The sequence below is a fragment of the Anoplophora glabripennis genome, unplaced genomic scaffold (assembly GCF_000390285.2).
Source record: "Anoplophora glabripennis isolate ALB-LARVAE unplaced genomic scaffold, Agla_2.0 scaffold492, whole genome shotgun sequence".
In the NCBI taxonomy this organism is placed as follows: Eukaryota; Metazoa; Arthropoda; class Insecta; order Coleoptera; family Cerambycidae; genus Anoplophora; species Anoplophora glabripennis.
The window spans coordinates 321,048-347,241 of record NW_019417200.1 but is presented as its reverse complement, the minus strand read 5'-3'; the positions used below and the strand labels follow the sequence as shown (position 1 = coordinate 347,241).

General features: G+C 32.1%; 1 protein-coding gene across 1 annotated transcript; it reads right to left on the bottom strand.

Annotated features, from left to right (window-relative positions):
• Nucleotides 1–3,710: 3,710 nt before the first annotated feature.
• On the bottom strand, nucleotides 3,711–20,867 carry LOC108909768 (probable aldehyde oxidase gad-3). Its single transcript, XM_018714184.1, has 22 exons — nucleotides 20,837–20,867; nucleotides 20,732–20,784; nucleotides 17,256–17,422; nucleotides 15,158–15,440; nucleotides 13,236–13,463; nucleotides 12,819–13,045; nucleotides 12,352–12,454; nucleotides 12,168–12,295; nucleotides 11,829–12,113; nucleotides 11,599–11,767; nucleotides 11,361–11,479; nucleotides 10,252–10,558; nucleotides 9,943–10,126; nucleotides 8,198–8,577; nucleotides 6,610–6,803; nucleotides 6,303–6,461; nucleotides 6,110–6,238; nucleotides 4,841–4,971; nucleotides 4,606–4,787; nucleotides 4,340–4,507; nucleotides 3,868–3,981; nucleotides 3,711–3,816 (listed from the first exon to the last, which is right to left on the bottom strand). The coding sequence occupies exons 1-22, from the start codon at nucleotides 20,842–20,844 to the stop codon at nucleotides 3,749–3,751; spliced, it is 3,786 nt and encodes a 1,261-aa protein (XP_018569700.1). The 5' UTR covers nucleotides 20,845–20,867; the 3' UTR covers nucleotides 3,711–3,748.
• Nucleotides 20,868–26,194: the final 5,327 nt, after the last annotated feature.

The window sequence follows — 26,194 nt, the reverse complement described above, 5'->3', positions numbered from 1 at the left end:
TAAATAAGCAAATAATGTAATGGTTATTCAAATTACACATCGCTCAGTGCGCTTGGTAAATTTTGTGTAGGCGTTTTGCATTTCTTGAATGTGGATGGCATTAATTGTATATTTTATTCTTCGTTTCAGTTCAAATAAATCGTCATTCAACGGCGACCCATAGACTTTCTGCTTGAGATAGCCCCATAAATAAAAATCCATTAGAGTTAAATCAGGAGGCCAAGAAATAGGGCCATTTCGCTCAATCCACCGCCCAGGAAATTGACCATCTAGCCATTCTCGAATGTCTCGCGTGAATGCGCTGGGTGTCCATCCTGTTGAAAGTAAAGAGAAAAAAAAAACAAAGTTGGCCGATCAAATTGAAAATTGGCAATCTGTCATAACTTTTAGTTTACTCTTGACAATTTTTGAAAATTCATCGTAAAAGCATTCTGTGCATTAATTAATTGGAGTAATTTTATTAGCTTCATAATTTAAGGCCAAGCAGAGATGAAGCCCAGAAGCTCAAATTTCAACTCGAAAAATTTTTGTCACATCCCACGTGCACTCAATCCGTGGACACACTGTATTCTATAAAAATATATATTATAAGAGAAGAAAAAATAGAAAGAATTCAAAAATTGAAAANAACTAAAAGTTATTACAGATTGTCAATTTTGAATTTGATTGGCCAACTTTGTTTTTTATTTTTCACAACTACAAAATACAAATTCCTAATTATTTATTAAAGAAAAAAACGTAACTAATATAATAAACATAAATAAGCAAATAATGTAATGGTTATTCAATTTACACATCGCTCAGTGCGCTTGGTAAATTTTGTGTAAGCGTTTTGCATTTCTTGAATGTGGATGGCATTAATTGTATCTTTTATTCTTCTTTTCAGTTCAAATAAATCGTCATTCAACGGCGACCCATAGACTTTCTGCTTGAGATAGCCCCATAAATAAAAGTCCATTAGAGTTAAATCAGGAGGCCAAGAAATAGGGCCATTTCGCTCAATCCACCGCCCAGGAAATTGACGACCTAGCCATTCTAGCCATTCTCGAATGTCTCGCGTTGAATGCGCTGGGTGTCCATGTCCAATGTCCATCCTGTTGAAAGTAACGGAAAAAAAACAAAGTTGGCCGATCAAATTGAAAATTGACAATCTGCCATAACTTTTAGTTTACTCTTGACAATTTTTGAAAATTCATCGTAAAAGCATTATGTGCATTAATTAATTGGAGTAATTTTATTAGCTTCTTAATTTAAAACCAAGCAGAGATGAAGCCCAGAAGCTCAAATTTCAACTCGAAAAATGTTTGTCACTTACATCCCACGTGCACTCAATCCGTGGACACACTGTATTCTATAAAAATATATATTATAAGAGAAGAAAAAATAGAAAGAATTCAAAAATTGAAAAACTTTTCATGTACTTTTCGTACTCCTTTGGCTACATCTTCCATCTATCGACCTTCCAAACCTTATAGGTACATATATTCTGTCTCAATATACTGTTGCTGAGCTTTTTGATATACATCTATTTATTTTAATGAGTGCAAAAGATAACAAAATTTTGTATAATAAGATAAAAATTTTAGTAAATTATCTTGCAATCTCAAAGAATAAGTATAGATAGAAGAATAATAAAAAAAACAATTAAATGTAGTACTTAGGAGATATAAAACAATCGTTTATTATTTTAAATTCCTATCTTTTGTCTAATTATAATGACATATACTTACATGTCATATATTTGCTTTGATAGTTTGCACATTATTTTAGTTTATTTGTTAACTCTCTAAAATGGATAAAGTAAAGATTGCCATGGAACTAGTACATATTATTGCTTTTCCGCTAAAAATGCCAAACTATAAAAGATGTTTGATAATAACTCCATTATCAAAGGACGTTTTTTAAATAAGTTTTAATAATTTAATAAACAAGAATTTAAAAAATGACAAATATATAGGATGGTCAATGAAAGAAAAAAGTTTCGTTTATATCTGAAATACAACATTCAGTTGTTTTTTTATATATATATTTCGTTGAGATCACAAGAGAATTTTCAAACATTTTGGTCTATACTATTTTTTGCTAAATTGAAACGCAAAAAAGATAAGGGCAGGGGTATTATGTGAACGACCTTGTACATATCAGCTAGTGATACTATTAGTGGAAAATTTTGTTGTTATTGTCAGAAGTGGTAGTCAAGATTAGATATCAATATGTATGCCATTTTAATGAGATTTATGTTTTTTATCCAATGTCACTCATTTCAGATGGAAACACCCTTGCAAAAAGATATTTATAATGAGTGTCAAAATTAACTTCAATTTAAATAAGTCAACAAAATTTGCTAGCAATTTTTTTTATTAAAAATCTAAATTCACTGTCCCTTAAAATAATTTGTTTAATAGGTAATGTCAATGTTACATTGCAGAAAAAGATTTAGCAAAATAAGAGAATTCGTTGGTATTCTCATCTATGGGATATTGATGAGGACGAATAAGTCCGGAACCGGTATATATCTAGTGGGTTCGACTGATGAATGTTCCTAGATCTTCAAAAGATATTGCATAGTGCATATGCCTACTAAAAACAAGATTATACTTTGCCATAAATATGAGTCCATGAATGCTTCCTAAGGGAGCTACGCCCCCCTAAATGGAGCCCCCAAGAAATGCTTTTTTAAATATTTCCAAAACGAGGGTAAAATGCGAATATGTCAATATTTTCAAACGTCGATATCAATCATAGATTTGGATTTTCTACAAAGAATATGCTCCTAATTTACCTCGATGAAATACTCCGTTTTTGAGAAAAATAGATTTAAAATACAAATACTGAATTGGTACGTAGGTCATGAAAACAATAGACAATACCGACGAATAGAACTGTCAGAAAATGGATTCTAATATCAGTATACTAATGTAAGTAACTACTAATATTCAACAAGCAAAAGTAAAAATGAAAAATCTGGAAGTGGCGCGTATTAAAACTAACTCAAAGCTACAAATTACTTTTAATTTGTACGAATGGTCAAAGTCCAAGGGCATCATCATTATCATTATCAAAGGGTGCAAGATTTAAAAAGATTTTTTATTTATGAATGAATTTTCTCGGTTTTCTGGGCTAATGATAATTTTCAGTACAAATTTTCAGTTAATCTGTGGGCGAAAATCATCGACGACAAATTCATTGGGTCTGTTGAATCGTTTATAACACCGCGGTAATAACCGGAGAAATTATTAGAAAAGGTATATTTCGCCTCAAAGATGCTAAGGAACAATGAATTTTAAATCCCCGGGGAATAAGACGTAGGGCTATGCTGAAAACCCAAATCTATCATTAGACAAATATCGACAAATGAACATGAACAAACAACATGAACAAATGAACAAATGAGCTGATATATAGAAAAATTTAGCTATTTTTTATGTATTTTTAAATATTTTAGTATATAGTTCAACTTCCTTTTATAAATTTCCCCACATTTTAGTCTTTTGTTATTGTTTTAAGGTATATTTTATCTTTATTTATATTTTATTTTATATCTAAATGTAGGTATTTGTTTACGTTTGTCACAAAATCAAGTCAACAGTGACTTGATTTTGTCAATTTATCTGCACTAATATTATTATTATTATTTAATCTGCATTATTTATAATGCAGATAATTATATTGTTTTCGTAATCACCACCTAGTATCAATCTATGTTTAAGTGCACCTTTTAAAATTCAAATTTATTAAAAATCAAACCTCATAACACATATTGCTGATAAGTATTTAAGGAATTAGATAAGGTATTTTCAACAGTGCTTGTTCCATCTGAAAAAAGAAAGTATAAGTTTTTATATAATGTTTGACTTTAGTACGTACCAAAGGGATACCATTTTGGTTGATTTGGAGAAGCTTCCTGTCTGGCTGAAGCTAGAGCATTCCTGATGGCCAGAGGAATACTGCACGAAATACAAACTGGTGGTTCAGCAACCGCTTAAAAGATAAGGTTTTTTAAAAACTTACAAAAAATGTGCTGTCAGATGCTTGTACTTTTTGAACTAGTATTAAATTTTTCTAATAAAAATGAAACGAACAAATTGATGGAATGAATTGGGACAAAAATGTAACCAACTTTAATTTGTCTCAATACTATAGATTTGTGTTAATTCAGACAGACCAGTAAAAAGGCAGTTAATAATTTTTGTGTTGTATTTTGTGTTGTTCTTCTATGTATGCTGATTTATTAAAAAAATAACAAGACTGGAATAACTGCGTAGACTTTTATACTTGATGAATTTGTAAAAATGAAGAAAATATTTCTAATAAGAATTATTATTTGCTGGTCCCTTACCTTTTGATCTAAGTACTCCCACAGGATTTGGGTTATTTTCTGGAAATTTTATCCTAAAATTGATAGGGATGTCCTTAGCTCCAGGAGGTCTGTAATTCCAAGTCCTATTCGTAAGAATTTCTCCTTCATCATTAAATATAATTTCCTCTGTGGTGTAATACCCGATTCCTTAAAATATATAAAATGTAAAAATTATAGAATTATTAGTTACTTATACGATTTAACAAGGCTGTGTACTATTTATTACAGAATAAAAAATCGATTACCCATTACAAATGCACCTTCCACTTGACCGATGTCTATAAGGGGACTCATACTATCTCCAACATCTTCAATGATATCTACCTTTAAAATCTGATTCTGGCCCGTTAAAATGTCTACTTCTACTTCCGCAGCACAAACCCCATAAATTGGGTATTCTTGGATACCTGGTTCATCTTCAGAGTAACTGTAAATGTTTAGTTTCGTACATTCTGATACAATCAGTATTCTAAAACATACAATCCTGATGAAGTTAACTGAATGTTGGACTTGAAGCATTGTCTTATTAAGTCTTCCCAAGACGGATTACCCATCTTCGTTCTGATTGGTTTCATTCTCTCTAAGAGGATGTCGCATGCTTTTAGAAGAGCCTGCAACAGAATATGGTTGATATTTCGAACAAATACACAGATCAGATCTAACCAAAATTAGTTTAACCACTTTAGAAATGTACTCGATGTCAAAGTTGTATTAGATCAAATTCTATAGTTAATGTATATCACATAGAATACAATATTTAGTATTCAAACTCATATTTAAGTAATTATTACCAAATTCCCAAAAAGCAACAAATTATTTTACATCAATTATTTTTCGGAACTTGAATTAAATTTCATATAAAAATGACTGACTTTATCAAAAATCAAATGAAGACATGTATTCGGACACTTTTATTGTTTGTTACTTAGATTCGGTCTTTAAAGTTGGCCCAGTCATTTTAGTTATACTTTGTATAATCATTCCCAATCGAGAGATGTTGTTGAATATCTATTGAATTGTATCTCCTTCACTGCATTGTATTGCATTGATCATTCATGAAAATGCAAATACAACATGTGAAATGTAATTATTAAGTGATAAGTTGTTAGTCTATGAGTACGTAGACCCTTGTTATTATTATTGTAAAAAAAATATTGACTGAAATGTTTGCACATTTGCCATTAGAATTAAATCTACTGATAAAGAAAAGTAACACCAAGTCAAATTTATTGTGAAAATTGCTTGTTTACTTAGACATAAAATTTTTTTAAATTGTAAATGTACATAGGTAATTAGCATCTTTTTCTATTGCGCCTCTTGCAAAGAGCTTAGGTAATTATAGACAAACACAGGGTCATAAGAACATGCAAAACTAAAAAACCACCCCTTCTCTAGCCCCACGAACATATTCCACTTGGGCAGTCCCTGGATTCATCAAATACCACAACCGATTTTTCCTATTTGCACCAAAATGGCGGTTACATTTCAAATATTGGGTTCTAGGCATGTGCAAATACTGAAGAGATTTGAATCGCTCGAAAAGCTCTTGTTGGGGCAGAAGTGGGGCAATAGTGTCCTAGTATCATATAACATTAATTAATATTAGTACACCCAACTATTTGAATCAGTGAATACTGTTACGGAAATTTTACTAGTACCACATAACAGGATGGGTTATAAAATTTGTAGCTATTTCCATCGAATTAATGCTGACAAAATTCATAAACAAATGTTGTACTTGATACTTACATAACATACTGACTCACTTGTTCCACTCCCACCAGTGGTCGAACAATTTGGTGCTATCACGTTGTAGCTTGGCTTAACAGTGACTTTCGAAAGCGGTATTCCAAATTTGTAGGCGCATACTTGAATTACCTGAATCATAGAATCAACATAAGAACATAATAGGAATGTTAGAATTCATTGTTAAAAGATCTACCTTCGTATTGATGCCTTGTCCAATTTCTATCCCTCCGTGGGACACAACGACGCTGCCATCACTGTGAAAAATGGAAACCAACACGGTGTAATTATAAACAACCTCTAAAGTCCACGCCATCGGCACTATTGACATGCCTCTTTTCTTCCAACGATTCGCCTAAAAAGATATGAAAAATCTATTATTTTTTTTAATCAAGTTACTTGTGTACGTGTGCGTGATGATTTTAAAGGTGAAGCTTTGATTATCATTATTGATGACCATATTTATACTTGTTTAGTTCCATTAGTTTCCGTTAAAAACTTACCGCATTAAAAGCTTTTATGGTATTCTTCATTTTAGCAATATCTCCCCACGTTTGCATATCTTGCCAGAATTTCACAACTTTTGGATACTTATTTTTATCAATATTGGCTTGTTTCACATCTGCTGCATCCATATTTATAGAGTAGGCTATGTGCTCCATTATACTGTCTATGCAACCCAGACCTTCTAGGGTACCTGAGAATACATCCAATAATGATCTTTATTTTGAGCAGTTGTGTATATGAGGCGATTTTTTAGTTGGTAATTAAAAAAAATTAGGATGTTTGAAGATGAATTTGAAAATGCACTTTATGAACTTCACTGAAAATATTAGTTTCACCAGATTATGAAAGAAATGCAACGTCAAAATGGATGGGATGGAAATATGATATATTTATATTTCATAATGGAAAACTCAAATATTCACTACAACTTGGATAATGTGTTCTACTAGAATTTGTAGTACTAGGATCGCATGGTTTCTGATTTTGCACTGTTGGATCGCTTCATTGAAACGCTAGCATAATCAGATCGGGATATGCTGCGGCGCAATATAAAAACTGTTTGATTTCCCAAGCGCAAGATCCAAAAGGCTCGGTGGATTGTTATTGACTGTAAGGAATTGTGCTGTTCAGGTGCTGAAGCATTTTGAGCTGAACCTTCAGTTGAACCGCCACTAAACAAGCCCTTCTTTACATGTTCTATTGCTGAACCAATGGCCACCTCCTGCTGTAGCAGCCATTTGCCCAAACAAGCCGATAGTAGATTTTAGATTTTAAAACGAGATAGGTACTTATGAAACGAAAAAATATAAAAAGTTGTATACATAGATCCCTCGAAGGTAAAAGAAAGCGATATAATGGAAAAAAAAAACTAGAAACTACGGAATTGATTTACTGAGGCCTCTAGATTAATTTTATACCCGAGTCGATGTTTTCGACTCATTCGCAATTGATTTTATAAGCATGATCTACGTACTCTACTATGTAGAGTACGTAGATCTTACTGTATTACTGTATTCGTGATTTGAATTCGCTGAATGTAGAATTTTAGCTGATTTTTAGGTTTATGTCCAAGGAGAAACCTCCTGAATGTGGAGTTTATAAGTTTTTGGCAATTTAAAAAATACTGGAGGCTGATCGGGCATTACCCACAGCAGTTTCGGTTTCTGGACGCTCAAACACATAAGATAGCATAATTATCATTAGTGGAATGATCTATTTTTCTTTGCCCCATTTAGACTATATTGTATCTACTCAATTATTTTAAGACAGCACAACCAAATGCAGCACATTACTGAAAAATATTTTTAGAAAACTGTACAACATCCGCAGTTATTGGATTGTAGGTTGCCGCTTGATATTCTTTAGTTCAAGCGATTGAAGTCTATAAGTAGGAAACCAAAGGTAATTGTCATTTAAATCCAATTTAAATATCATATTTTAGTAAATTTTTCTGTCTTACCTCTAGTTCGAAAAGTATAGCTACTGATACTTTAAAAATCACTATGTATACAGTATACCGTTATTATTTTTTCACAATATTATACACAAAATTTTTTTCGTATTTGCCTAACTTGTATTACTTACCAGGTGCTCTAGTATAGCAGTTAGCGTGAGTGTCCGTAGTGACTGTATACGTCGAAAAAGACCATCTACTCGTGTCATAACAATTCTCGAACAAATCTATTAGCAGACTATCTATCGGCTCATTTCCACCAACTCCGAAATCCGAGTACAAATCTGCTTCCAGATACTGGATGACTCCTTGATCGTTCACTCCAACCTCGTAGTTGGTATAGAGGGGGTATCTCTTGCCCACAACGTTCATGTTCTTCTTCAGTGGCATCCACATCTTCACAGGTTTCTTCAGTTTGTGAGCTGCCAGGGCCGCGGCAGTGGAAACTATGGTGTTCCTCATTATTTTCGCACCGAAACCACCTCCCAACCGACGAACATGGACATTGATTCTTGAAAGAAATTTTGAAAAATATTACGTTTACCATACATGGTTTTGATATGCTTTTTCGACATGTACAAGATGAATCTTATCATCATGTTCATGTAGTAGACTTAATATTAAGACCAAATGACACAAAATTGTACATTGATTTAGTTTGTTGAAACGAAATTATGGAAAACCACATAAAAACAAACGTTTAATTAATATTTTCAAAACTCCCTTCTCCTATATGAATACAAGATTGAAATGCAATGTCCATAAATCAAGTGACATTCTTGTTTTACATTCATTTTTTCTTAATTGTTGAACAGACTACTGAATACGCTCCATAATAATAATTGCTCTCTAGTGTTTGAAACATGTGTATATATTAAATCTTTCATATACCTACTGCCAGAAATAAAAGTCTAGAGAATTATATAATTATAATTTAGTGCATCTATTTTTTTTAAATACGTCTACTTTATTCTTTTAAAATTTGAAGGTATTGATATAGAACACCTTATACAGGGTGATTCAGAACTTATTCAAAAAAAAAATTCTAGATGTACAGGGGACCCATACAAATACAATTTTGTAAAAAAAAAATCAAAAAGGGCAGTTCGAAATTGATTTAAAAATACACCTCTGCACGGCACTGGAAACTGGTCCACTGTAAAACCTGACCTCGCACAATGCGACCGGCATGGCGGTGTGATAAAAACGGACAAAAACTTTCGCAAGGAAAGAAATAAATAGAATTTTATAGCACCTATTTTATATCGGCAAATTCAAATGCTTTTGCCTTTATTAATTATTAATAAAATTAATTTGTGTTTTTAAATAATAAAATCATTTGACATACCCGATGTTACAACAACAATTGTTCAAAATTTTATCCACTAACGTGTAAACACATTTGGGTCCGTCTTACTCACTTTCTACGAACTAACACAAATGATGTCTTGCTTCACCATAACACAAATGCTTCACCATAATACAAATGTTGTCTTGCTTCACCATAAATTAAAACGATATCCATCAACTCTGAGTTGCTATACACGCAAGCCATTTTTGACACTAACTACTAAAAAACTGATGTAAATACCACAGATAACAGGTAAAAACTACCGCAACGACGGATTTCAGTATTAGGAGTCACATGGCTCTCCACGCGTATTGCGAATGACGCTAGAGACTACAGTTGTCCAGCTATGTAGTGGTTGAATGTACTATAACTTCAATAATTTTTTTCTCCGAAACTATAAGGATTTTACAAAAATTTTTTTACGTTATTAACTCCATTTCTCATGCCGCATCTATTCCCAAATTTTTTTGGATAAGTTGTGAATCACCCTGCATGTATATGTTGTATTTATATTCAATACCACACCTATTCATGGGAATATTTAAAGCAGCTGAACAAGCAATTTGTGCTAGATCCATCCATTGCGTTGAAGGATACAAATCTAAACTGTCCTCAGTGGGAACGACATTGCAACATTGTACTTCCATATGAAAGTGGTATTGCATTCCTATGAAGAAGTTTCCTTTTACAACGTGCTTAACGTCAGTGCCTAAAATATTAAAAGTAATGTAAAAATTTTCAGAGTATTGATTTATTTTGTGAAAATTTTAGTGGCATACACTTGCACGTTATACATTTTTGGTTTTTTCTTAAATTTAAAAAGATAACACTCACCTTTGCCTTTTGGAACAACTGTTGTTTGGTGATGAATTCTACTATTATCTTTTGCTTTGAGAACATCTTTAACGGTTAAATACGGTTTTTGTTTTGGTTTCGAATACGTCACATCAACCAATTCAGCTGCTTCTACAGCTACATCGTGATCTTTAGCTACTATTATACCTATTGGTTGGTCATAATACTGAACTCTACCGCTGCAGAATAGTTCTTCTTGTACTGGAAAATCGCCTGTTTTTGGACTAAATGTATTCTCACCAGGAATGTCATCTTTCCCGAAAAATGCCACAACCCCCTTTATTTTCTGTAGTCAAATATTAGAAATCAATAACTTCCAAAGTGGAATAGCTGTATATTATATAGGACAGAAGAAAATAATAAGATTGTTTTAAGTATCTTTAAAAAAATATGTATGGCTGCTCATCCTTATAACAATAATAGACTGAATAAAATGATATAAATTGTTCCATGAAAGTTTTCCTAACTCCTAGAGCATTCAGTGAGGGACACAAGTTTTGGATTTAGTGCATGAAGATGGAATGTGAAGACAAGTGATACTGCTTTGCAGGTTCAAGAAAGACATACAAAACTTTGGAAACATTAAACTCAGTACCTACCATCCTTATTATGTTCAACATGTTCTGGTTTTGTGAAATACGAAAATTTTTAGATCACCAGATTTGTAATTAGTGGATCGTTTTTGTCCCCTGGACGCCAAAATTGCCGGATCTAAACCCTTTGGATTTTTTTGCTTGTTGGGGTCGATAAAAGTTTAGTATTTATTAGCTACCATAGTTAATACGCGTGAACAATATAGCTCGATTAGAACATGCAACTCAAATAATTCACAGCAACTTCGAAATATAAATGTGGTGTCAATAGTTTAGAGACAGGACCGTACTATGGAGGTTATTTTAAGCAAATACAATGTAAGTAATTTATGTTTTAGATTTGTGACATTTTCAATGCAGGTTCATGATAAAACTCTTACCTTTAAAATGACCTTATATTATATGTTTCTTATAAATATTTACTATATGTTGTATTTTGATTTATTATATATAGAAAGAATTTACATTGAATAGAAATTTGTTATAAATTCTTACCATAGCTTTCGCAGTGTTAATAGTAAGAATTTGAGAATTAGCCACTGTCTTGGCTGTCACAAATGCTGCGAATAATTGATTTGGAAGATCGGGAATATCTGCTATATATTGAGCTTCTCCTGAAACAGAAGATTAATCATTTCCTAGATCACCAACTCAAAACATTAATCAATCGAAAAAATATGCAAAACTAGAAGAAAAATGGTAGAAGGTAGAAATATTTAAAAAATTTAGATACCTGAAGTTTGAGCTAATGCCTCTACTTTAATGATTGGTTCCCCCAAGGGATAATTTTTTGTATTCGTCCCAAATTCTTGTATTCCTGATGAAATCGGTCTTTGCAGAAGAGTTCCACCACTTCTGATCCTACTCGCAACTACTCCATCGGGAGCTATATTTAACACGTACTGCAATAAAGAACATCGTACTATGTAACAAAAATGGTTTTAATTAGCTCGCAGTGTTTACCTTGTAAAATAAAGATATGGCCAATAATTTCCGAAATTCTGGCTTGCTATCCGGCAGCACATAATCTGGATGAAGTTCGTCGTCTAAACTTTGATAAGCTCCCTGCAAAACGTTATTATCGAACAGATGTTTTCCTTTCAAATAGTTTTCCGTTTTTGTGGCATGGACAAACTCAGGATTTATCGCTCCGTATACGATCCTGGCGGATACAACATTCTGGTTTTGAAGTTGAAATAGAAAACCAGCATTCACGAGTGCATGGGTGTTTTGCGCTCTCGCCATTATCTGAAAATTAAGTGTTACAATTTGGGAATCTTGCTCCCACTATTTAGATACTACCTTGTATGATAAAAACCTATACGAGCTATCGTAACCTGTCAGTATAATGTGCTTAATAACTTTTTTATTCATATCTTCCTTGAGAAATTCCTGAGGACTCACCATTACTTCGTTTTCTTCGGTATCAACTGAAAATATCCTGCGGTAAAATTTTAATATTTATAACGAGAGAATTATGTATCACCTATTACTATAACCGCGTTATATGTTTCCATAATTAGGAAAATATCGGAAGGAAAATCGTTGTGGGTGTATTTTATCATCAAGTTTCCAGCAATGGTGCCTATCTGAAATATGACATCAAAATTAAATTATAAACTTTCATTTACTTACATTTCTAATTACTTTCATATAAAAAGATATATTAGCATTCTAGGAAAAAAAAACATTAGTTGTTTACATTTTTGTTATTACAGAACAAGACTGTCGCGTGCACACTTGGTGTGCATCAGCTGTGTAACATTAAGTTAAGCGCTGTTGTCACGTTGTGTTGAAACTCCTCATTATTAATACTCGCTGTATTTTGAAAACTGTTAATGGTACGCCCCTGTAATATACAACATTTTTGTTCATTTATGATTACTCTATTTCATGCTGAAGTAGTGGCAGTCAAACTCCTTACACCTTGTATAAAAATATAATGAAACTTACATTCCTCACTGGAACATTGGCTATCAGATTGATGTGTTCTTCCATATCCGATAAATAAGAGAAATTTTTGTTTTCTTTTGATATTTTAGCGAATAATTCTATGGCGTGTGTAAGGGTAAAATTTCCTCCAAGGATCAAAGTATTATTGCTAAATGAATAATTTGTAAGTTCACCCACACTTGTTACGTCAATATAAATATCTGGGATCTCTGATTGACCGTAAACACCTATAGCACAAAGAAATTATTCATATTTTTTATTAATAAACCATTTCATAATTTATTTAGGTATTTATTTTTCTCTATTTATTTGGGTATTTTTCCACTGAAGAAATTCAAAACTGAATTAATTTTTTATCTTTTTCACAGGTGGCAAAATACCGAAATAAACAGAGAAAAATATCCAAAGTTATGATACCTCTGGCAGTGTTTCCAGCAACTAGCATGTAAGTTGCACTTCCTGAAGTCCTGAGAATTTCTAGCAGATCCTTTACATAATAAACTTTCATCCATTTCGATGTCCTCAATCCAAAATAAATATTTGTTTTTTTCTTGTCGCAGTTGATGCTGCAATCCTCAGAACAATTACCCTTTTGGCAAATTTTAAGATCCTCAATATCCCCATTTTCGAAATTTATTTTGTCATCTGAAAACATTTTCAAAGAAATAAGTCCTGAAATGTTGTGGAATATGTCTAATGTTTCACCGATAACGTTTGACTGCATATTCATTAAAAAAAAGTTAAATAAAAACTTTTTGGTTTTTGAGTACAGGCCTTCAAAGTAAAACTAATTTAATTAATAACTTCATAACCCCTTTACCGATCGCATTAAAATTTGGCACATTTATTTGGACTATTATGGCGTATTATTTCTTAAAGCTTTAATGAAATCGATATACTGAGTGATAGTTTTCTTGATTTACCTCTATCTTTTAGCGGTCAAAACTTTTACCGTGGTCGTATTTTTTTAAAACGGGCAGCAACATTGAAAAGGTCGTTTTATTTGAAAAAAAATTGTCCCCTGAGAAAGTCGCTTACAGAGAGCCATTCTGAGAATATTGACGTTATTTGCAGATCTGTATGTTTCGGTTTGCGTAGCAATGTCACGGATTGAATGTTTGAGTGCAGTAGGCGATGAAAACAATATGTTAATTGCTGTGGCTAAGTAGAAGACGGCTTTCTTTAGAATTCTCATCACTCCACATATGCAAATTTTGAAAATTTACAACTCCGTTCCTTGTAAAACAAGATTCGTCGGTATAAAACAATTTTTGAAACAATTTATTATCTTCTGCGAAGCCATTCACCAACCAACGGGAAAATTGTAAACGTGCGTTGTGATCTATATTTTCGAATTTGTGAGGAGTTAAATGAAATGGCCAAAGAAGTAGCTTTTTTAAAGTTTTGTGAACATTAGTTTTACATATATTTAACTGTCTTGATACACTGCGGACACTTCATAATTTACATTTGTGGAGTGATGAGAATCCTAAACACGACACTAATGACATTACCTGATAGCCACAGCAATTAACATCTTATTTTCATCACCTACTGAACTTAAAGTTTTAAATCCGTGACACAGCAACGCAAACCGAAACATACACACCTACAAATAATACTATTTTTCTCAAACATGGCTTTCTGTAGGCGATTTTCTCAAGTAACAATTTTTTTTAAATAAAACAATCTTTTCAATGATGCTGCCCATTTTTAAAAAAAGTACGACCACTGTAAAAGTTTTGACCGCTAAAAGGAAGAGGTAACCGGAGAAAACTATCACCCAATATATCTATTTGACTAAAGCTTTAAGAAATAATACGCCATAATAGTCCAAAAAATGTGCCATTTAACACGAGGTTATGAAGTTATTAAATAAATTAGTTTTATTTTTGGCAACTTAGAAGGCCTGTAACTCAAAAACCAAAAAGTTTTTATTTAACTTTTTTTCGTAGATTGTATTTATTTATCGTCGTGAATATGCAGTCAAACGTTGTCGGTGAAATTTTTGGAATCTTTCATTGTTGGCGATAAAATAAATGAGAATATACAGGTACTACTACTGTAAGTAGGTACATAAAGTTTACTGAACTTGAAAATTATCTCTTATTCGTTTACTGATAACGTGCAATGCTGTATCAAAGTGTGGGTCTTAATGAATTTCTTTTATATTAGCTACTGATATTGCTTATCTATAACTAAGTCTTTGTATAAGAATTTTTAAAAAGCATAAGTTTATTTAGGTATAGTTTAGGAATAAAAGAAACGCCTCATATTAGTAAGGTTTAAAAAATATACAAGATGAGTACTTGTAGGTATTGTAATTTATATTGCCTTACCTGCGTCTGATGCCAATTTCTTAAATGCACTCAAAATCGGCCTGTATCCAGTACACCTGCAAATATTGCCCCCGAAAGAATCTTCTATTTGACTCTGAGTTACAGATCCTGCCGCGTATAAGGCGTACATATTCATAACCATCCCGGGAGAGCAGAACCCACATTGTGTCCCGTTGTTGTCAGCTAGGAGCTTTTGAATAGGGTGGTACTTCGTTAAGGGACCACCGATTCCTTCGACAGTGTGAATTTTCCATCCGTGACAAGAGAATATCGACACTAAGCACTAAAAATTGTGTGTATTTTTATATTGTAAATTATAATTATAAAAGTACGCATACGCTGTGTTCCATAATCGCGACATTTATTATTTTTTTTGCATTGCCTGCATACGAAAAAAGAACCTAGGAAGTTTCCAAAATATGTCACGAGAGAATGTGCAAAAACGTAAAAGCTACTATATAGAGAGTATGCTGCCTTATTTTAAAAAATTGTTGTAAACTTGTCGGGAATCAAAAGGTAGGTCAAATACGAAATCAAAGTGTGCTGACGGTCATTTTTTATTATTGATTATTGTAAATTCTCAGTATAATTGTAGTGAACACGTCAAAGCTGATTTATTTGTTAGTTATTTTTAAAACTTCACCATTGCTGATGACCTTTGTCCATATAGGTGCAACAACAAATAAGTATACTGTTTTTAAATAAATTCAGTCAGTAACAGAGGGGGGAAAATAATTATTTTTGTGGAACATTTATACACTAGCTAAGGAAATATCTATACCTGTAAAACAAAACTTTAAACAAATATTGAAATCATAATATACAAAATAACCCATGACAGAAAATTTTCACTTAATTAACAAGAAAATTTAAAGGGAAATTGTAGCATTTGATTATACAGGGCGATTCACAACTTATCCAAAAAAATTTGGGAATAGATGCGGCATGAGAAATGGAGTCAATATTGTAGAAAAATTTTTTGTAAAAACCTTATAGTTTCCGAGAAAAAAATTATTATAGTTGTAGTGCTTTCAACCATTACATAGCTGGACAACTGTAGTCTCTAGCGTCATTCGTAATACGTATTGAGAGCCACGTGGCCTCAGCGACTCAGAACACTGAAATCCAATGTTTACAATAGTTTTTTAGTAGTTAGTGTCAAAAATGGCTTGCGTGTATAACAACTTGGAGTTGATGGATATCGTTTTAGTTTTTGTGAAGCAAGAAAACATTTTTATTATGTTGAAGCATTTTTTGTGTTATGGTGAAACAAGATATCATTTGTGTTAGTTCATAGAAACTGAGTAAGACGGACCCAAATGTGTTTACACATCGGTGTACAAAATTTTGAACAGTTGTTGTAACATATCAGGTATGTCAAATTATTTTATTATTTAAAACTACAAATGAATTTGAACAAAATCAGTTTAGTTTGCTGATATAAAATAGGAGCTGTAAAATTCTATTTATTCTTTTCCTTGTGAAATTCTTTCAAGTTTTTGCCCGTTTTTTATCACTGTTGCCGTGACAGGTCAGGTTTTACAGTGGACCAGTTTCCAGTGCCGTGCAGAAGTGTATTTTTAAATAATTTTCGAATTGCCCTTTTTGATTTTTTCTTTACAAAATTGTATTTGTAAGAGTCCCTTGTACATCCAGATTTTTTTTTGCATAAGTTCTGAATCACCCTGTATAGTCATATTAGTGACCTTCGCACATTATTGGTTAACAAAAGAGAGATGTACCTAAACAGATCACTATTATTTATTAACTGATTGTTTCGTCGTCTTTCCTAAAGTTGTTTATTTCTATCATAGTTTAATTTTGTTCTAAAGTAATAATAATAACAAATAATAATTTTCTAAGTAACAGAAAAAAATAATTCAGGGATTTGGTTATATATATCTGAGTTATTCTTTCTCTCTTTTGTTTAATTGTAAATACTTACGTCTGTGTCACTGGAAACCTCTTATTTATTAATTCAAAATTAACGCTAATTTCAACCCTAATGCTGCGGCAATAATTTAACATTAACATGAAGCTTGAATCTGTTATCTACTCTCATTTCTTTAAAGGTTAAATATAAATACACTTGACTTACCGAGTTAACGGCAAATATTATTCTTTTATTTTTAACCGTTTCTTCTACAGCAACCACACAGGTACCACACCCGCCTTCTAAACACATTCTTTTGGTCCCTGTAAGATGGGCTTTTTGCCGAAGATAAGTGTTAAGGGTGGTCTCTGGGGTGACATCATCTGTATATACTAAAAAACCATTTTGTAAATTTACACGTAATTTATAACTGAAAAATGTGGAGAAAATAAATTGTTAAATAGTGTCCAATCAGTAAATTTTACATGGTCGGATTTACCATTCCCGTTGACCCGTGATCGCGGAGAGACCGATACACCAAGGGGTCCCTTTCTCTAACCTAACCTAACCTAAAACGTGATATAAAATATAGTGTATCAATGGAGAAAATATACTATATGATTTTTTTTATCATTTTAGGACTCAGTTAATACATTGTACCTACTAGTAATGCCAATTAAGAAACACAAAAATTATTAACATTTAATGCAGGGTGTTCCTAAATAAGTGTCGCAACGGAAAACTGTAAATTCCTCTTGAAAAGAGAAACATTTTTTTCCATTTCCATTTTTCTCTCCGGGCTTTCGTTTTCGAGATACACGGTGTCTAAACTTTTTTTCAGATTTTTGCCAATATCTTAGGAACCGTTTGAACTACAGGACTGAGCTTTTGTACACACATTACCACTATTAAGAGCTACTTGTTGGAAATGTTAAATTTCGTTAAAATTGTTAATTATTACTATCTTTTGAATTACAAAAGATTTTCGAAACGTTAGCAAAATGTTTGTTTTTGTTCATAAAAAGTCATTTTTCTTGAAAACGGTTGACTTTAGAGCAATGAACCAAGAGAACTCTTTTTGTGTAAAATTCATTGGCGCTTCAAAATTTGCTGTCAAATGTCAATTTTTCTAGTGGCGTAAAAGTTAGGGGGGAAAAACCCTTACGATACCTTAAAATCTCCACCACTGGCACGTTCAATGAATTCGAGAAGGGTGCGAAAAAGTAACTATTAATAGTGGTAATGCGTGTACAAAAACTCAGTCCTGTAGTTCAAACAGTTCCTAAGATATTGGCAAAAATATTTTAAAAAATTAAAGTTTTGACACCATGTATCTCGAAAACGAAAGCCCGAAGAGAAAAATGGAAGAGGAAAAGAATGTTTCTTTTTTCAAGAAGAATTTACAATTTTCCGTTGCGACACTTATTTAGGAACACCCTGTATACACGAGATGTCTCTGGATGATTTTAACCCTAGGTGTCACCTAAAAATTGTAGAGCTGAAATATATACCTACTTAAAAGAAAAACAAAATCGGCATTTTGGTAAACGATTCTGTTTGATTAAAAAGTAATTTCTGACACTTTTATTTCAAAAAGTAAGTAGTATCAGGGAAACAAATATTTTTTGTATAAGTGCCTTTTTCATATACAGAGTAATTCAGTCATAATGTCATTAATTTTAAGAGAAGGTAGGGAATAATGAGTAGAATACGAATACGCGATTTAAAGAAAATTTAAATGCATATTTACGAAGAAAAAAATATGTTTAATTCATTATCTAAACTCCTTTTCGGACCGCTCTTAACCGCTGACCTACAAAGGTTTATCGAGAGTGAATCTTGACCTATCGTATTCGGTCATTAACCTAGCCATTACTGTGTCTAGTGAACGACAAAACAGACCTTTTTAACCAGGACACATGAATAAATAAGATTTTTTTTACATTTTAAATATTAACAAGTATTTGTTTATAAAAACAAATGCGTAAGAATAATAATTGTTTTTGAATGTTAGGTTATTTAGTATTTTTAATATTATTAAGGTTTTCACTGTTATATAATCGAGTAATTTTTAGTATTATGTTCAATTAATTATTTAGTTTGTAGTACGTATATCTTATTGTGTGACTTACTGCTTTTCAAAGAGTAGTATGGTACCTACCTATTTAAAATGACCGTACGGTAAAAAAAACACTCACTCATCCATCCTTTGTCAATAAAGTTGGGATCCGCTGCAGTTTGAATTTGAAACCTATTGCAAAATTGAAAACGACTGGGGAAATCAGCTGTTTCGCTTCAACTTTCGAACGCTTTGTGGTCTGCCAGCTAGCGCATTTTCTGTTAGTAGGCAGTTAAGAGGTAATTTCCTTATTTTTTAAAAGGTCGAGTATTTTTTTTTCTATTTTCTGTCTTTATTAGGCCTTCTGAATACGTGGTTAAAATTATTGACATTATGACTGAATCATCCTGTAGAATATTAAAAATTTCATTATCAATGCAATTCAGAAATAAAATTTATTCCCATATTAAAAATTTTAAAGTAATTGGCCTGATTTAATGTCGTTTTTTTATTTTTGCATCTTGTGTAGGTACAATTATTTTGTGTATTGGAAATTAAAAATAAATGTATTGGTTTAAAATGTATGTTTATTTCTTACTGTTATCGTATTATCTTACTTGATTCAATCATTTTTAATTTTGCAATGATTTATCTAATCAAAAAAATCAATGTAGGCTAATCATTTTAAAATTTAGTATACAAACACAAATTTTAATTGTGAATAACTCTCCCTAATGTTGTAGATTTTCATAAATGAAAAATAAATCTACGGTATCTTGAAAAGGGTCCTTCGCGGAATTCAACGAAGGGACGTATCCAATCCGATACTGAAACCTTGAATCACTTCAATTATGAAACTAATAAATAATATCGCAAATATTTTAATAAGGCATTATTGTCTACGCCTCCGATTCCTACTGAATTTTTATTGCCCGATTTTTTCGAAGCCGCGGCTAGTGAGACTTCTGGGAAGGCGTAGTTTTTGTAAAAAAAATCACAAAACTTTCGAAAATGATTTGATACTGATTGTGAAATAATAATAGTCCGTAATCGATTCGTATTTCGTATGTGTCTGTCACAATCTTAACTTAACTGACGACTGATGACAGTGATGTCGCCGTTTTTTTTCGCTGTTTGCAATGATTTTGTAGGGTCCCCTGCACAGAGCGAGTTGTGCTTATTTTACATTAATTTTAATACAAATTCTCTGGTTCGGTGACATTATCAACTATCCCGTACAATTTTCTTCGTTATCTTGTGCAACATAAGAAAGTTGTAGGAAAGTTTTTATACTTTCTAATGCTGAAGTTTCTATATCAGTTAAAAAGAACTAATACTGATTTTTATAACGGAATTATATTAGTATATTTTTTATAATTGAACAGAATCTTCTCTTGCAATTACAGCTGTAAATGAATATATCTCTAATAATAAGAGAGATATGTCTAAAAGAATATGCCATAAGTATTATGCGCTATAAAGATATTATTGTCTGTTACTGTTGGAGCTAGATCCAGCGAACTCTATACCAATGTAATTCTATAATATTATTCTGCCCAAAGATGTAAAAATATACTGGATGTACCATTAATGAAAACAAGCACTTGCAGTAAATCACCCAGTATGATGATAGGATACTCACCTGTATGTTCAACGCCGCTAACGTGAAATTTTATCTGGGAGAGATGTGATAAACTAAAAATATATGAATATAAATTCCTATTTTACTAAACACTACACTACTTACAATTCCATCCTTATTGATCACTGCACCACTCATTCCTAAACCACAAATAAAGATAATTCTTTCTATCCAAAAGGCTGAATTTATTTATATACTTATCTGATATAATTTAAACTTGTTTTTATATAGCAGCTTAAAAAATAAAAACAAATCATACTCGACGATAAGTTCTATAATAAAGCATTGTCTTCTTTATTAAGTTATTTTTAAGTAATTTGACAAAACAGATAAACAAATTCTGTGTATGGCGACTAATATAAAGTTTCGATTGATGAAAAGTTTGATGTACCTACTGAGAACATTTTTAGTCCATACTCGTTCGAACAGAGACTGATTTTGTAATTATTCGCTGATTGTGATTAAAATAATCAGTTTATACATCGTTAAGTTTTTTGTGATTCAAGTTAGATATTGTATAAAGTTTCTATTTTAGTTCAATATTCTTTGAGGTTACCTTAGCAGATTACAAAATTAAAAAATAACTTGCTCTTAGAAGAATATGTCGCAAGTAATCTGTTATTTATCATCAGCAATTATCTAAGTACAATGCCTAGAGCTAAAGAAACAGAAAAATAACAAATTTACCATGTTCCTACCCGGGAACCATACAGGTATCACAATAATTTGCAATTATAATTAACAATACTGTTATAAGTTGCCCATGAAGCAAAACAAAAACAAAAAAAAATGAAATTAATGAAACTCTAGTAAAGTGGTATTATAATAATTGTTAATAATCTTAGTTTTGACAAATTTAAAAATAAAATAATAAAACTAAAACCAACAAACGTTCAATAATTATATTCTTTTCACTTCTATCAATCCATCATTTACTTCTTTCACTTTTCAATTTTTTATCGTACATACGTTCGTAATTACTTTTTGTATTTGCTTTGGGGTAATTTGGAATGGTTCTTGTACAGTTTGTGGCCTTGATTTATAAACTTGGCGGCCACTGAATTAAAGGAATATTTCAGCCTATCCAACAATTCTCAAAACGTTCGTTTAACCATTCTCTCACCGCAGCATCGTTATGAATAAGATTACCATCTAATTTAAACTTCAATTTAAAGAGATTTCTTAAAGGCAAATCATCTAATGCGTTCTGAAATTAATTATTAAGAAAATTTAAAAAACTATTCGCACTCAAAATGCCTCCAAAAAAGAAAGGGCCAATTATCTTTTAGTTATTCTACACCAAATAATAACTTTTTGCGAATATGGATAGATTCGAAAACGTCCTTGTCGAACCATGGAGCTCTCGACATGTATGGGGAAAGGAACGAGTGTAAAAAAAACAATGGAGGGGGTATTAAGTGGAAAACTAAATTTAAATTAACCTAAAATTTATAAAATAAAAAAAACTTAAGAAACTGTAAAAAGCGTGCTTCATTGAAAACTTTATAAACTAATTTGTCACTTTTGACAATTAGCTAATTACCTAATTTTTTGTTTTGCTTCATGATTAACTTGATATTAACAATAAACTAATGAAAAAAAATAAAGACTTGTAAATTTTTGATTTGGGGAATCACGTTCATTTTCCTTCACAAAGCACACTTCATCAAGCTCTACATTAAAAAAAATCCCGTTAAAATCGCACAATAAATAAAAATTTTACAGGGTGGCAAATGGGTCGCACTGTATACAAAGAAAGTACTTAGGTTTTTCGTTTTACTATATTGTCGGAAATAATATAATAGCAGGAGAAGGCAATGGAAAGGGAAAACAGCAAAATTGTAATTGTAAATATAATATTTAATGCGAGTTGCAGACTAACAACTCCCATTTTATGCCCGAAATCTTTCGCTGTTAGTACAGTATATTTTCAAGCAAATCGATGACGATCAAAACAGATATATGTATGAAACAAGTGCTTACTTCATTCTACCTTGCAGATTTACTGAAAGAGTAATAAAGAAAACACAATGAATTATTTTAAGATATCATTTATTAATAATAAAATCCAGTCGTAATTTAAATTTATTGACTTTCTGACTTGTTTACAACACATATTGCTGATAACTATTTAGACAATTCAGTAGTGTACTTTCAACAATGCTTGGGTCCATCTGAAAAGAATAAGAAAGAGTAAATACATTGATATATGCAATGTGTACGTACCGAAGGGATACCATTTTGACTGATCGGGAGCAGCTTCTTCTCTGGCAGAACCTAAAGCATTTCTAATTGCTAACAGAACACTACATGACAGACACATTGGAGGTTCCCCGATCGCTTAAAAATAGAGTTAGTTACTAGAAATGTTCAGGCATTTTGGAATTATTGCAGACAATGTTTAATTTTACAGAAACTTTGACGCCCTGTATCTCGTTAAGGAGGCATTTGCGACCCTATGTTTATTAAGACTTTTCGTCTTAATTTTTCATGTATTACCTACCCTAGAAGTCTGTCAGTGGTTTTTTGAATCACCCTGTATATTACAATCCTGATGTTGTTAGCTGAATATTGGCATTGAAGCATTGTTCTATTGGGTCTTCCCATGATGGATTCCCCATCTTGGTCCTTATTGGTTTTATTCTTTCTAAGAAGATGTCACAATCTTTGAGGAGAGCCTATAATAAGATACTGGATATTGTTCATTGTGGTACATTGTTTAAATTTTCTTGTTTTAATATCAGAAATTAATTAAATTTCATTTTCATCTTTTGATGATATCAACAAGAATTATTACCGAGATTTAAAATCAATATAGGGTGTCCGGAAAAATCATATCATGATGGATATACAGGGGAAGGTCAAAATAGTTGTAGTACTTCATAAAAAAATTTTTCCTAACGAGCTTCGTTGTCGAGTTATTCGCCTTCAAAGAAAGAAGTTTGAAAAAAAGTTCCAATTATAACTTTTAAGTTGTTACCATGACAACAATGAAATTTGGGAAAAGTAACTCATGGTAGTGTTCATTTCCAAGTTTAAACTGATATTCAATATGCCTGGATTATGCAGGAGCAGACGAAATTATCTATTTAAATTTATACATCTTTGACAGCGTTGCTAAATTTGGCATTTTTATTTCATAGTTCGATTCTCTCACTTTGCTTAAAAAATGTGTACCGTATATCAGTCGATATCTTGTACCGTTTTTGAGAAAATCGAATTTTATTAACAACATAGATACGTATTGTGTCAAAACATTTTTGTAAAAATCTTGGTTTCTATAGAATTAAAAGAAAAAAAAGAACAATTAAGTAAGATGTTCAATATGTGTGCACCTTGAACTTCAATGCGTTTTCTGATATTACTCAATCACCTCTATTCGAAAGAACATGTGGTGATCATTTCTAATGATGTCGGCGTATGTAATTATCCGATTTAATAAAACTTTTAAAATGGCTCCAAAGAAAAAAGCGAGAGGATTAAGATCGGGACCAAAACCAAAAAAAAATNTGCAATGTGTACGTACCGAAGGGATACCATTTTGACTGATCGGGAGCAGCTTCTTCTCTGGCAGAACCTAAAGCATTTCTAATTGCTAACAGAACACTACATGACAGACACATTGGAGGTTCCCCGATCGCTTAAAAATAGAGTTAGTTACTAGAAATATTAGAATTAAGTAACCCTTTTTTAAAAATATTTTCTACGCCACTGTTAATTTTGTCAAACGGGCACTATTTTCGTGTAAAGTATTCAATTGTCTATCGAATTGGTCACTTACAAAATTTTGCTTAAAGCTACAGTTTTGGAGTAATTTAGGTTTCAACTAATTTTGTCAGAATGAAATGACGTAAACAATAATCAACAAATTTAATGGTGAAAACGCAATGATAAAAAATGTATAGCTGGAAATAATGTAAAATATCAGAGTAGGTGCTGGAAGTGACCACCTTGTGATTCGACACAAGTTTCTACCTTCCGAGCTAAGGATCTTCTCATTCTTTCAAAAATCCCGGGCGTACTATTACAAATTTTTTGAAACGCTTGTTGAATTCGTTGCTATAATTCATCAATCGAATTTACTGGAGTTACGTAAAACAGCTCCTTAACATGACCCAAGTGTGGAAATCCAGAGGATTTAAGTCCGGTGAACGGGCGAGTATGTCATATTTAAATAATCTCTTACTTGTCGAGCGAAATGTGCCGGAGCGCCGTCATGATGGAACCAAAGGCTCCTCTGCACATCCAGTGGTACTTCATCTAACAAGCTGTTCAAATCATTCACTAAAAAATTAAGGTAAGATTGGCCATCTAGTCTATTTAGTAGCCTAAAAGGACCAATGAGCGTGTCGCCAATAATGCCAGCATGAATGTTAATTGAAAACTCATGCTGAAAATTTGTTATTCGAATGATGTGAGGATTTTCGTCGTTCCATAAATGATTATTGTGGAAGTTAATTATTCCTCGTCTCGTAAACGATGCTATCTCTGAATAAGATATTCACGAAAAATTGGGATTCTCTGCAAGCCTGCCAAGCAGCCATCGTGACCACTCTAGTCTTGATGGGTAATCTTGAGGTAGTAAATGTTGAACACGTTGAAAGTGATAAGGGTGCAATTGTTGTTCGCGAAGTGTTCTCCAAACACTTATTATTGACATTATTGACAACCGATGTTTAATTTTATTTTGAATAGCACAAGCCTACTATGCGAAACTAAGATGAATGAAAATAAAATTGGATTCACAAATTTTCTACCAACGTGATTTTCTTAAAAATGGTTGCTTTAATCAAAATTTTACAAGAGACCAATTCGATAGAGAATTTACACGAAAATAGTGCCCGTTTGACAAAATTAGCAGTGGCGTAGAAAATATTTTTAAAAAAGTATACATCAAACATTGGTCTTAAGGTGCTAACTACGCATAGCAAATTTGAAATAGAAATGTTCAGGCATTTTGGAATTATTGCAGACAATGTTTAATTTTACAAAAACTTTGACGCCCTGTATCTCGTTAAGGAGGCATTTGCGACCCTATGTTTATTAAGACTTTTGGTCTTAATTTTTCATGTATTACCTACCCTAGAAGTCTGTCAGTGGTTTTTTGAATCACCCTGTATATTCTTACAATCCTGATGTTGTTAGCTGAATATTGGCATTGAAGCATTGTTGTATTGGGTCTTCCCATGATAGATTCCCCATCTTGGTCCTTATTGGTTTTATTCTTTCTAAGAAGATGTCACAATCTTTGAGGAGAGCCTATAATAAGATACTGGATATTGTTCATTGTGGTACATTGTTTAAATTTTCTTGTTTTAATATCAGAAATTAATTAACTTTCATTTTCATCTTTTGATGATATAACAGATCAACAAGAATTATTACCGAGATTTAAAATCAGTTATATACAGGGCGTCCGGAAAAGTCATGTCATGAGGGGATATACAGGGGGAGGTCAAAATA

Bases quoted from the DNA above. Each gene is read 5' to 3' on its own strand.
- LOC108909768 (XM_018714184.1), bottom strand. The intron at 8,578-9,942 runs GTGTGGTATTGA...ATTTCTTTCAAG, and splicing joins TTAAATATTCCCATGAATAG to AATCAATGTCCATGTTCGTC. The intron at 6,239-6,302 runs GTAGATCTTTTA...TCTATGATTCAG, and splicing joins GACAAGGCATCAATACGAAG to GTAATTCAAGTATGCGCCTA.